Source organism: Triticum urartu, chromosome 1A (assembly GCF_056163025.1).
Source record: "Triticum urartu cultivar PI428250 chromosome 1A, HENAU_Tu73, whole genome shotgun sequence".
NCBI lineage: Eukaryota > Viridiplantae > Streptophyta > Magnoliopsida > Poales > Poaceae > Triticum > Triticum urartu.
The window spans coordinates 495775018-495788192 of record NC_141873.1 but is presented as its reverse complement, the minus strand read 5'-3'; the positions used below and the strand labels follow the sequence as shown (position 1 = coordinate 495788192).

General features: G+C 46.7%; 2 protein-coding genes across 3 annotated transcripts; one reads left to right on the top strand and one right to left on the bottom strand.

Annotated features, from left to right (window-relative positions):
- The first annotated feature begins 5343 nt into the window (after nucleotides 1-5343).
- On the top strand, nucleotides 5344-7864 carry LOC147991929 (uncharacterized). 2 transcript variants are annotated; one of them, XM_087526533.1, is made up of 6 exons: nucleotides 5345-5904; nucleotides 5986-6180; nucleotides 6307-6423; nucleotides 6521-6706; nucleotides 6793-6951; nucleotides 7045-7864. In XM_087526533.1, exons 1-6 carry the CDS (start codon nucleotides 5470-5472, stop codon nucleotides 7663-7665), a joined length of 1713 nt encoding a protein of 570 aa, XP_087382659.1. In that variant the 5' UTR covers nucleotides 5345-5469; the 3' UTR covers nucleotides 7666-7864. The 2 variants fall into 2 exon arrangements, with proteins under 2 accessions (XP_087382657.1, XP_087382659.1); XM_087526531.1 differs by having other exon boundaries at nucleotides 5344-5904; nucleotides 6793-7864.
- Nucleotides 7865-8761: 897 nt separating this feature from the next.
- LOC147991928 (NADH dehydrogenase ubiquinone 1 alpha subcomplex subunit) lies at nucleotides 8762-11094 on the bottom strand. The gene is made up of 3 exons (XM_087526534.1): nucleotides 10838-11094; nucleotides 10665-10748; nucleotides 8762-9038 (listed from the first exon to the last, which is right to left on the bottom strand). Exons 1-2 carry the CDS (start codon nucleotides 10952-10954, stop codon nucleotides 10665-10667), a joined length of 201 nt encoding a protein of 66 aa, XP_087382660.1. The 5' UTR covers nucleotides 10955-11094; the 3' UTR covers nucleotides 8762-9038.
- Nucleotides 11095-13175: the final 2081 nt, after the last annotated feature.

Here is a 13175-nt window from a genome sequence, read left to right as displayed (position 1 = left end):
TTACCTCAGACCTTCGGGTCCATAGTTATTAGCTAGATGGCTTCTTCTCTCTCTTTGGATCTCAATACAAAGTTCTCCTTGATTCTCTTGGAGATCTATTCGATGTAACTCTTCTTTTTGCGGTGTGTTTGTCGAGATCCGATGAATTGTGGGTTTATGATCCAGATTATCTATGAACAATATTTGAATCTTCTCTGAATTCTTTTATGTATGATTGGTTTAACTTTGCAAGTCTCTTCGAATTATCAGTTTGGTTTGGCCTACTAGATTGATCTTTCTTGCAATGGGAGAAGTGCTTAGTTTTGGGTTCAATCTTGTGGTGCTCAATCCCAGTGACACAAAAGGAAATGACACGTATTGTATTGTTTCCATCGAGGATAAAAAGATGGGGTTTGTAGCATATTGCATGAGTTTATCCCTCTACATCATGTCATCTTGCTTAAGGCGTTACTCTGTTCTTATGAACTTAATACTCTAGATGCATGCTGGATAGCAGTCGATGTGTGGAGTAATAGTAGTAGATGCAGGTAGGAGTCAGTCTACTTGTCATGAACGTGATGCTTATATACATGCCTAGATATTCTCATAATTATTCGCTTTTCTATCGATTGCTCGGCAGTAATTTGTTCACCCACCGCAATACTTATGCTATCTTGAGAGAAGCCACTAGTGAAACCTATGGCCCCGAGTCTATTTTCCATCATACAAGTTTCCAATCTATTTTATTTTGCAATCTTTACTTTCAATCTATGTCATAAAAATACCAAAAATACTTATCTTATTATTATCATCTCTATCAGATCTCACTCTTGCAAGTGGCCATGAAGGGATTGACAACACATTTATCGTGTTTGTTGCAAGGTTCTTATTTGTTTGTGTAGGTACGAGGTGACTCGCGCGTGGTCTCCTACTGGATTGATACCTTGGTTCTCAAAAACTGAGGGAAATACTTACGCTGCTTTACTGCACCACCCTTTTCTCTTCAAGGGAAAACCAACGCAGTGCTCAAGCGGTAGCACCAGCCACCTGTGTGCAAAGCACGTCGGTAGAACCAGTCTCGCGTAAGCGTACGCGTAATCTCGGTCCGGGCCGCTTCATCCAACAATACCGTCGAACCAAAGTATGACATGCTGGTAAGCAGTATGACTTGTATCGCCCACAACTCACTTGTATTCTACTCGTGCATATAACATCTACGCATAAACCTGGCTCTGATGCCACTGTTGCGGAACGTAATAATTTCAAAAAAAATCCTACGCACACGCAAGATCATGGTGATGCATAGCAACGAGAGGGGAGAGTATCGTCTACGTACCCTCGTAGACCGTAAGCGGAAGCGTTGTGAGAACGCGGTTGATGTAATCGTATGTCTTCACGATCGACCGATCTAGCATCGAAGGTATGGCACCTCCGCGATCTGCACACGTTCGGCTCGGTGACGTCCCGTGAACTCACGATCCAGTAGAGCTTAGAGGGAGAGTTTCATCAGCACGACGGTGTGATGACGGTGATGATGTTGCTACCGAAACAGGGCTTCGCCTAAGCACCGCTAGATATAACCGAGGTGGATTATGGTGGAGGGGGGGCACCGCACACGGCTAAAAGATCAATGATCAACTTGTGTGTTCATGGGGTGTCCCCCTCCCCCGTATATAAAGGAGTGGAGGAGGGGAGGCCGACCATCTACTATGGCGCGCCCTGGGAGTCCTACTCCCACCGGGAGTAGGATTCCCCCCTTCCAAGTAGTAGGAGTAGGAGAGAAGGAAGGGAAGAGAGAAGAGAAGGAAGGAGGGGGCGCCGCCCCTCCCCCTAGTCCAATTCGGACTAGGCCTTGGGGGGCGCGTGGCCTGCCCTAGGTAGTCCCTCTCTCTCCCCTAAAGCCCAATAAGGCCCATATACTCCCCGGCGAATTCCCGTAACTCTCCGGTACTCCGATAAATACCCGAACCACTAAGAACCTTTCCGATGTCCGAATATAGCCTTCAAATATATCGATCTTTACGTCTCAAACATTTCGGGACTCGTCATCATGTCCCTAATCTCATCCGGGACTCCGAACAACCTTCGGTACATCAAAACACATAAACTCATAATACCGATCGTCACCGAACGTTAAGCGTGCGGACCCTACGGGTTCGACAACTATGTAGACATGACCGAGACATGTCTCCGGCAAATAACCAATAGTGGAACCTGGATGCTCATATTGGTTCCTACATATTCTACGAAGATCTTTATCGGTCAAACCGCATAACGATATACATTGTTCCCTTTGTCATCGGTATGTTACTTGCCCGAGATTCGATCGTCGGTATCTCAATACCTAGTTCGATCTCATTATCGGCAAGTCTCTTTACTCGTTCTGTAATGCATCATCACGTAACTAACTCATTAGTCACATTGCTTGCAAGGCTTATAGTGATGTGCATTACCAAAAGGGCCCAGAGATACCTCTCCGACAATCGGAGTGACAAATCCTAATCTCGATCTATGTCAACTCAACAAGTACCATCGGAGACACTCGTATAGCACCTTTATAATCACCCAGTTACGTTGTGATGTTTGGTAGAACATAAAGTGTTCCTTCGGTATTCGGGAGTTGCATAATCTCATAGTCAGAGGAACATGTATAAGTCATGAAGAAAGCAGTAGGAACAAATTAAACGATCATCGTGCTAAGCTAACGAAATGGGTCAAGTCAATCACATCATTCTCTAATGATGTGATTCCGTTAATCAAATGACAACTCATGTCTATGGCTAGGAAACTTAACCATCTTTGATTCAACGAGCTAGTCAAGTAGAGGCATACTAGTGACACTCTGTTTGTCTATGTATTCACACATGTACTAAGTTTCCGGTTAATACAATTCTAGCATGAATAATAAACATTTATCATGATATAAGGAAATATAAATAACAACTATATTATTACCTCTAGAAAGGATGTGGATAGGGCATTAGGAGTGCTTCAAGCATGTTTTGCAATTGTTCGAGGACCTGCAAAAATATGAAATCTAGAAACCTTGTGGGAGATGATGACATCTTGTGTGATCATACACAACATGACTGTGGAGGATGAGGGTGAAGGGGCTGCCGGAGGTCTGAAATTTGCGAATGATGATGACATCTTGTGTGATCCTATCGACTAAGAATCCGACCACGTTTGAGGAGTTTGTCCAAATGCATCGACAAATTCACCATCGAGCAACTCGTCGGCATCTTAAGAACAATGATCTGGTTGAGCACCCGTGGGTGGTTAAAGGGGACAACTAGAGCATAAGTTGAATTCAAGTTTGACTATTTTAGTTGAAAAGTTAATGTTTGGATTGTAATATTTAAATTTAAAATAGCTTCGCATTTGAGTATTTTTCAACATTCAAAAAATTATGCTCATTTATAGTTACTTTGGAGTGTTCCCGACTGCTTGAAGATTAAAACAAGGACGGACGTTGGATGCATAGGATTGGATGGCCGCAAGCCCGTATCTGGGTCCGTGAACGGATAGTGAGGCCGATTTTTGGAGATGCCCTTACCACGGGAAACAATAGGCAAGGTCGCGACGACGTTGGAGCTATTGACAATTCAGGCCTTCAGCTAAAGAATGCTTAAGTGGTCAAATAGCCATGTAAACTCTCTTATAATTATATCATTAATTTACAGAGGGAGTACAATGTATCCTATTATATGACTGCATGATACCTCTTAGTGTTGCAAATGAAAATGGAAAAAGTCCAAAGCAAACCTTGAATTTGTAGGCAAAAGCTAAACCAAACATCAAACTCTCAATCTCTGAAATCAACACACCAAACACTCTAATCCCGGTCCATTTTAAACCTTGAGAGGCCTTCACCATTATTTGCTAAATTGGGCTGGCCCAGTAGGGCAGTCGCTCACGCGCACGCTCTAATTTTTCTCAGTACCCAATGTATGTTTTTAACGCACACATTAAATATTTGATGAACTTTTGATATTTTCAAATACAATATGGATATTTTTAAATTAAATGTTTTCAAAAAAAAATGAATACACGGTAATATTTTTCCAAATACACGTTTTACATTTTCTTAATGACAATAAAATTTTTATAAAACTACACGAGAACGCTCTTTACATGGTTCAATATTTTTAATTTTGCATACACTTTTTTCAAACACATGTCACGTGTATTCTGTTAAGGTTATGACACATTTTTTTACAACACACAATTTTTTTACATTGTACAAAAAGTGTTCGCACTTTAAAATTTCGTTCAGGTTTCAGAAAAAAAATTATGTTCCAAAAAGTGTTTGCACTTTACAAAAAAATCAGGTTAAAAAATGTTTATGTTTCAAAAGGTGTTCTCTTTTTGAAAGTTGTTGGTTTTAAAAAAAATCAAAATTTTCAAAAACACACTTTATAAAATGTTCAAAGATTTCAGAAATAAATACCTTTTCAATACTTGTTTGCCCCTAAAAAAAGTTTTCAAAGTTTGACGCTTTGGTTTCTGATTAAATATTTTCGGCCTCTTATTACGTAAGTCATAGTCGTCTGGTGTAGTGGCTAGCGAAATTAGGCCAACCTTGCCGGGTCCCAAGTTTGACTCCACGGCATATTTTTCTCTTTTGAAATTATTACGTCGCGCATTAAGAAAAAGAAAGAAAGAATTTTTACGGCACGTGATAAGAAAAAAAACTCCGTTTATGTCTGGTGGGCCGTCCCAGTCGAGTCTGCAACTAACAATCCGAAATATTTTTTAAAAACATAATTTATGAAATTCCAAAAAATATTCAAAAAATGTGACACGATTCTGAAAATCCAAAACATTTTTCATAGCATGTGAAAAACTGTTGGAGTTCTGAACATGTTTTGACAAATGTGATTTTTTTTAAATCGCCAATTTTTTAAAAGGCAAATAGAATTTCAGAATTCCATTTTTTAAACACAAAATGAATTGAATTCGTGCCAAAATATAAAACAGAAACATTTATTAACTTCTGAACAATTTTAGAAATGTGCGAACATTTTTTAACTTCACGAATTCTTGTTGTGTGATAGTGGGCCGGCCCAAATTCTTGCCCGTGACCGTGAGAGTAGCTAGTTATCCCGGCCGGGATTTTAGTACTCCCGGTGTGCGAAGCAGGTTTAGGATCAAAAACGAACGGGATTACAAGTTCAGAGTGTCAATTTTCGGGATTCAAATTTCAGGGTTTGATTTAGTTTTTGTCTACAACTTTCGAGGTTTATTTTAAACTTTTTCCAATGAAAATTCACGTCCAAAACGAGCAGACGGGTGCTGGATGGCCCCACGCGCGGCCTAAAAACGCGGGCGAGTTGGTTACGAAGCAACGGCCATGGCTTGCCCATTACCCCCTGCCCGCGCGTGGAATGGCAGCTACCCATGCCACGGAAGAGAGCACCGCAGCGCCACCACCTATGCTTGGGAACACGGTAGGACTGCGACTCCATCCGAGAGCGGCAGCGCGCGGCAATGGCGTACCGGAGGAAGCAGGGCATCCAGCGGTCGAACACCTTCGTGGAGGACAACCGGCAGCCGTCGCCGGGCGACTCCGCGTCGCCCGCCACCGCGTCCCCGCGCGCCACCCGCTTCGCCGACGACAGCCGCCGGCCCGACCGCTCCCTGGCCGCGCAGACCCTGCTCGCCTCCGCCGCGCGCGGGGACATGCAGGCGCTCGCCGACCGCTTCACCGCATCCTCCTCCTCGTCCCCGCGCGCCGCCCGGCCGGCTGACCCCGTCACGTCGTCGTCCCTGCGGGTGTCCCCGCGCGCCGCCCGGCCGGCCGACCCCGCCACGTCGTCGTCCCTGCGCGTGTCCCCGCGCGCCGGCCGGCCGGCTGACCCCATCACGTCGACGTCCCCACGGGCGTCCCCGCGCGCCGGCCGGCAGAACGACCTGTTCGCGCAGGTGCGCCCCCTCTCCCCCATCTCCTCCGTGGCCGTTGCCGAATCCGATGCCTGAGCAACCGTCTGCTCTGAGACCTCGCAGGATCCCGTGACCATGCTGTACACGTCCACGTCGAGCGCCACGAACGACGACTCCAAGCTTTCGCCGGTGAAGAAGGACGAGACGAAGCAAGGGCTGTGGGGGCTTCTGGCGCAGCAAGCCAAGGCCATGCTCGACGAGAGTGCCCCCGCAGAGGACGCCCGGAGCCAGCCTCTGGTCACACAAGCCGGCAGTCCGGTAAGGATCGGTCACCTGTTCTTTCCATGGAAATATGCAATGCCGCCTTCAGATTTTGCTTCAGTCACCATGTCATCCACTCCATTTAAGCTTTGATTTGCTTCACAACATTTCTCACCTCGTCAGCAAGCTCAGTCACGGTGGTCCTACGACCCGGTCCGGAAGTCGGAGAGCCCTACGTTCCAGAACGGGTCGGAAGGGCCAAAGTTCGACATGGGAGGGCACATCAAGAATGCGCTGGAGGCAAGTCTCTTTGGCTAATTCCGGCGTCCAAACGCACAGACAGCGATCGTGGACTTGTCAGGGCATGAGAGATTGATCGACGGGGACGGTTTTGCAGGAGGGCCTGCACGCGGCGACGATGGCGGAGAGCAGGACGCCGGCGGTGGTCGGGAGGAAGCTGCAGATCAGGAGGAAGACGTGCAGCGTGGACATGCGGAGCGCGCACCTGAACCTGGGCACCCCGGAACTCATGTCGCCGATGATGACCGACTTCGAGTCGCCCCAGATCAAAGCTTCTCGCGACGTAAGGTGCCTCCTCTTTTGCGTGCGTGCGCTGGCGTTGGAGTTTCTTGGTTATATGGAATGAGAGCAGCTTCCGCCGTGGATCAGGTGGCGAACGTGATGGCGGCCAAGGTGAAGCTGCTGCAGCGGGAACTCAAGACGGTGAACGCCGACCTGGCCTTCTCCAAGGAGCGGTGCGCGCAGCTGGAGGAGGAGACCCGCCTGCACCGGGCCGGCAACCACGACCACGCCGCGAACGAGGACCTGGTATGCATGCATGTTGTGGTTGGCCACTCCCTCCTCCTCCTTGCACCGGCCATTCCTACTCCTCAAAGACATGGTTGCTTGCTGCGCATGCAGGTACGGAAGCAGCTGGAGACGCTGCTGGCGGAGAAGGCGCGGCTGGCCACCGAGAACACGGTGTACGCCAGGGAGAACCGGTTCCTGCGGGAGATCGTCGACCTCAACCAGCTAACCGTGGTCGGCCTCCAAGAGGACATCATCGAGGAGGAGGAAGAAGAAGAAGAATACGAGGAGGAGGAGGAAGAAGAATACGAGGAGGAGGAGGAAGAGGCCGAGCACGACACACCGGCTACCAAGGGCACTGCCCCTCCCCAACCCCCCTCACATCACACCAACAATGTGCCTGTTGCTGCCCCACAGCCGCCCTCTCGCCGCACCGGCAATGCCGCTGTTCCTGCCCCCCAATCTCCCTCTCGTCGCACCGAAAATGCGCCGGTTGCTGCCCCACAGTCACCCACTCGCCGCGCCGACAATGTGCCGGTTGCTACCCCCAATCCCCCATCTCTCTGCACCGACAATGCTCCGGAGTCGAGGAGCACAGACAACACTGCCATCGGAGTTGCCGGGTCGCCCATGCACCGGAGTCCAAAGGAAGATGAAGGTTCACAGCAGACAAACCCCATTCGAGATAACTGCTCGCCGGAGAAGGCCTCCCAGCAGCAGCAATGCCAAGACTGATGAACGGCCTTTGGTGTTTGCTGAAACAATCATGTATGTACACGCACGCATGTAGAGAAGGCCTCTTCGTCTCATTTGTTACCTTTTTCCCCAGTGTAATTACCAGTTCGCCTGTTCAGGGTGAGATCTAATATGAGCATCATATCCGTGGGTCTGTAATTCTTAGTTCCTTATGTAATATCAACTCTTTTTTCATGAATACGCATTGTTGCATACCGTTTCATTGATAAGTGGAGAGAACGTACAGGTTGCTGATCGAGGGGGCGTACACGTATCAGCATCCCCAGGAGCACAGCATGAGCATGATGGAGGTTGCTCAGCCTCGGTACATTCGGTTGGAGATCACTAATGCGAGTCCTTTGGCTTCGGCCCAGTGCCCAAAGCCGAGCCTCCTCCATGATGATGCAGACGAGCTCGTCGGCAGATGGCTGGAGGTCGTCAAAGAGAACGGCGTTGCTATGCTTCCCGATACTCCATGCAGTTAGGGCTATAAGAGAGTTAAGGCCCTTCCACAAACTTGCCGGAGAAGCGGCAAGGGAGGCAGACCACCAAGGGAAGAAGATCGCATCCGTTTGGCAAAAACACATAAAACTTCAACTACAAAATTTGGTTGTTCCATTCAGAATAAGTAACATTCTTGCACAAGCTACTGCCACACTTAAGGCCAGTTTAAGTCAGCTGTGCAAACTGCGGAATTCTAGTAAAACTCGTTGCCCCTACAATTAGGAAAAATATGATTCCAATTAACGTTCACATCCATAAAGAAAAATGACTGACCGAATGTTAGAAGCTCCCACAGCAGGTGAGGTCTAGGGAAGGGTTATACAGTACAAGGCAAGCCTTGCCCAATGTTAAAAGCTGCCTCACCAGGTGGGGTCTGGAGAAGGATTATACCAGACAAGCCTTACCCCAGTGCAATTCAGAGATGCCACATCAAACCCAAGACCTGTTGGCACACATGGGGAGTACTTCACCACTGTGCCAGGCCTGTCCTTCAAACACTCACATCCATACAGAAGAAAAATTGTTTTTGAAGAGCCACAACTCAGCTCTGGTCAGAACAATTGTACCAGCTAATTTAGATCTCATGAACAGGTAGATTAAGTATATCCATATAAAAATCCATAATAGATACAACAAACATCACACATTGTTCACAAACAATCAAGGAGGGAAAGGGTAAATAATTTGCAAGGGAAACATATTTTGTTTGATTAACTTTAGGTACACATTATTCATCCAACGTTGGGAAACCAAAAACAAAAACAGAAGCCCCAGTTTCCCATTGATACAAGGAAACTACGCAGCAGTATTTCTGAGCTTCTGAAAGAGCTTCATCAACATCCAAGAAAGATCAATTGCTGACCAATATCCTACAAAAACAAGAGTTGCTCTTTTAGTGGCTAATCGTAAAACTCACAAGAATGTACAGTGAGCATCATCACAAAAGGAGAAAGAAAAATGCATCCTGATGCACAACAAAGAGGAACAAAGGCACTACTTTTCAGAGTAAGTGCTAGATAAAGATAAGCTACTTCATAACTACAAGTCACATGCATCGCAGTTCCTTTTTTTAGACAATAACTGAACTGACATTACCCGGATTTGACAAAGCCAAAAACAGATGACAAAACATAAACATCATGGATTCTTGCTTCTAGAATATCCAAGTGTAGAACATTAGTTTTGTTCCAGATTAGAAACCATCAAAAAAAGAAAAAAATCACCAATACAATGGGAAAATACACGTGTTACTGAATAAGAACTTCATTCGTATTTTATTCTTTCTGGAGATGAAAGTGAAAAGGTAGTGCTGAAGATTATAGGACATTTATGGACAGGAAACCCTCGATTCAGCAAATTTGAATATAATAGAAGAGTACAAGGAGAAACATTAACTAAAAACCTGAGTCACAGCCCCACAGACATAAAAGGGGGACTTAATGTCAGTTAACAGCAACTATTGAATTCAATCAGAGTCATTTGGCAACACAAAACTTGTGGTGAGCAGTGTGATATCAATAGCGGTTGTTGGTAGTAAGGCAACGGGAAAACGAAGGCAATATTGCTTCAGATGAATCCAACTACATTTTTAAGAGTATTGCTCAAACAATGCCAATGTGAAGTGGTAAACAGTTAAAACAAAGAATTATCGTCAATGCTAATGTTATTCATGAAGTGATCGAATGCACGGGAAGGATAATACAATTGAGGAAGACAAGAATGGACCGGGCAATCACAAGATAATGAAAGGAAAATAGGGAACAATGTAACATGAAGATCACGTTGCAAGTCTGCTAGAGGGTGTAAAAACAATCATGGTTTCCATTCTGGGGCCAGCCTACATGTATTCACAGGAGACTGGAGAGAGACTACTTAGATAAATGTAGTTCCTAGATCACCATTCTTCAAAAGACTAGGCAAAGCAAGCTGTGAAACAGAAGTAGTCAGTTTTTATTTTCCACTGCAATGACTTGAGAAGACGACCAGAGGAAGCGCTGCCAACCCCGAAGTAACACTTCTCCCACCTCAAAGACCCAACCAGTTGGCATTTACCTCATTGCGTGCTCTATCATCTTCTAAACTAGCCTTACATTCAAATACCACAAGACCCCAAGCTGCACCATCACTTTGATAGCGAAAATGGGGCTACGAGTAACAACTAAATCAGAAATTCAGTACAAGTCTAGCACACTGCAATCCAATTCAGTCAAAGCATAACAGCCAAACATGACAATCAAGTATCACGAAGTCTCCAGTGATCTGCAACGCACTACCAATCAAACAGGGCAACCCAGCTACGGAGAAATGCGCAAATTCCCACCAGGCACTCCCAATTTGTAACCCCCCACATAAACACCTCGTATCCAGCAACAGAAGGGAACTACTCTAACTTAACACCAGCCCAAACCCTAGAATTTCACGTCAGAGCCAGGCCCCCAGAAACCTGATAGGGGCCACCGGCAGGAGATTCAGAAGGCGTGGGATCAGATCCGCACCTAGTTGGCGGCGGGCTTGTCGACGAGCTTCTTGTCACGGCGCTCCATGGCGACGTCCCACATGTCGTTCCCGATGTGCTTCGGCTGCATCCAACAAACCACGCGCAAGCCTCAGCACGAGAGAGATTCGGATCGGGATTCGGGGGAGAGGGAGATGGGGGAAGGGAGGGTACCCTGCCGTGCGCGGCCCTGTGGATGTAGTACTGGCCGTTGCCCATGATGCAGAGGAAGCCGCCGATGATGCCCAGCGGCAGCATGGCCTCCAGCCAGTGCAACCGGAACCGCGCCATCGGGAGCCGGACGGGGAGACGGCGGACGGCGGACGGATCGGGGCGGGCAGGGACGGCGACGAGGAGCAGATTCGCGAGCTCTCCAGCGGTTGCGGGTGGGGAATGGGCAGCTCTGGACTTGGTCTGTGAGTGGAGAACCTTGGGCCGGTTGCATGGGCCGGGCTTTCCGGCTTCGGCGGTCCAGAAACTGGATCCTTGACCGAGTTTTTTTTTCTTTACGAAAATGGGGGTCTTATCCAATTGAAAATGGGTTTGGGCTAATGGCGTCATAGAAGAGAAATATGAATGTGTTTTCCGCTACGAAAATGTAAATATTTTCATATAAAAATATGAAATAATTATATAATAGAATTTGTATAAAATGTTGTTGGCCACTCCAAAAAATGCTAACTGGAGTTTGGGAGGTGCGTTGGTCGTGCTCATCAGCTCATGGAATCCCGGAAGGGCTGCAAGTTGAAACTTGGAACCACTCCACTACTCCAGTGTTCTTTTTTACACTAAACGGGATCATGGAAAAAGGAGAAAGAGGGATACTGTGGGTGACAAGGGCTCCTGGATCCGTGCCGAAAGCCCCCAAAATATTGCTGCTTTGCACGAAGCAAGAGCGAGCATGGAAAGCTAGGCCGGGCGGGGACGTGCGAGATGGATGGAGATGCCGCTTTTGTCTCGGGCCGGGAGCCCTTTCCCCACCGCCACCGGGCTGTGACAACAAGGTGCGTGGGCAAGCGTATCTTCCGTATGCCCTCGCGGGATCCTGTAGTAGGTTTTTTCTGCTCATTTTAGTAGTACGAGGCTGACCTTCACGTCACTGCCCACAAGTTATACATCACCGTTGAGTGGCTTTCTTCCCCTAAAGAAAAACCGAAAAACCATTGAGAGCATCTCTAGCGGATCCGGTAAACCCCGCGTCCCACAAAACACGTATGAGGATTCCTACGAATTGTTTTTACGGTGCAGCTAGCGCTCCGGCCAAACAGAGCTCGCAAACGCATCCCGCAAAATTTTGCGGGCCGCGTTTGCGGGATCTGTTCGGTCGGATCGCTTGTCACACCGTAATTTTTTCATGAAACGTCAGACAAATTGCACATTTCACAATAATGACCAATCGAATGAAATCTAAAATAAATTCAACATATGAATATACAAAAGGTCAGCCAACTCACAATACAACGATAGTCATCATTACAACAAATGTTTGTATTCAAATAGAAATTGTTCAAATCTCACACAAATAGAAATGGGTACAAATATGGGGATCTATCGCCCCCCATAGAGCTGACACCGATGCTCAATAAGATCATGCTGAAGTTGGTTATGTGAATCACGGTCCTCGATCTTTAGGTAGGTCTCAAGAAATGCATTGATCTCATCTGCATCACTGGCCAGCTTCACACGACTACCAACATTGCCATAGTTGTAGTCAAAGCCGAAATCTCTCTCATTCTCGACGATCATGTTGTGTAAAATTACATAAACAGTCATGATGTTTCGAAGGGATTTTTATCCCAGAAGCGAGCAAGACCTGGAGCAATGGCAAACCAAGTTTGCAACACACCAAATGCCCTCTCAATAATCTTTCAGCAAGCTTCTTGTGCTTCGGCAAAAAAAAATGTGCATCTTGATTTCGAGGACACTAATGGTCTTCACAAATATTGACCATGATGGATAAATATCATCGGCAAGATATTACCCCATGGTATAGTCATGGCCGTTGACGGTATAGTTGCAAGCTGGAGACTTGCCACTAGCGTGCTAAGAAAACAAATGAGATCGCTGCAAAACTTTTGATATCATTGAGAGACCCCGGCAAACCAAAGAAGCAATGCCAAATCCACAAATCATGTGAGGCCACGGCTTCAAGCACGTTGGTGGGTGTGCGTTTGTGGCCGGTGTATTGTCTTGCCCAAGCCACCGGGCAGTTCTTCCACTTCCAATGCATGCAGTCAATACTACCTAGCATGCCCTGACATCTCCTTGCTTCGTTCATTGTCATGACTTTCTTTACGTCATCTTTGTTTGGAGCACAAAGATACTCCGGGCCAAAAACCCGGATTATTGTCTTCGCAAAGACATGGACACATTTGATGGTGGTATTTTCACCAATGCGAAGATATTCATCTGCATAGTCGGCCGGAAAACCATATGCAATCACTCTCATAGCGGCTGAATTTTTTTGATGTGCACCAAAACCAATCAAAACGGCGACATTCCTACGCAGGGT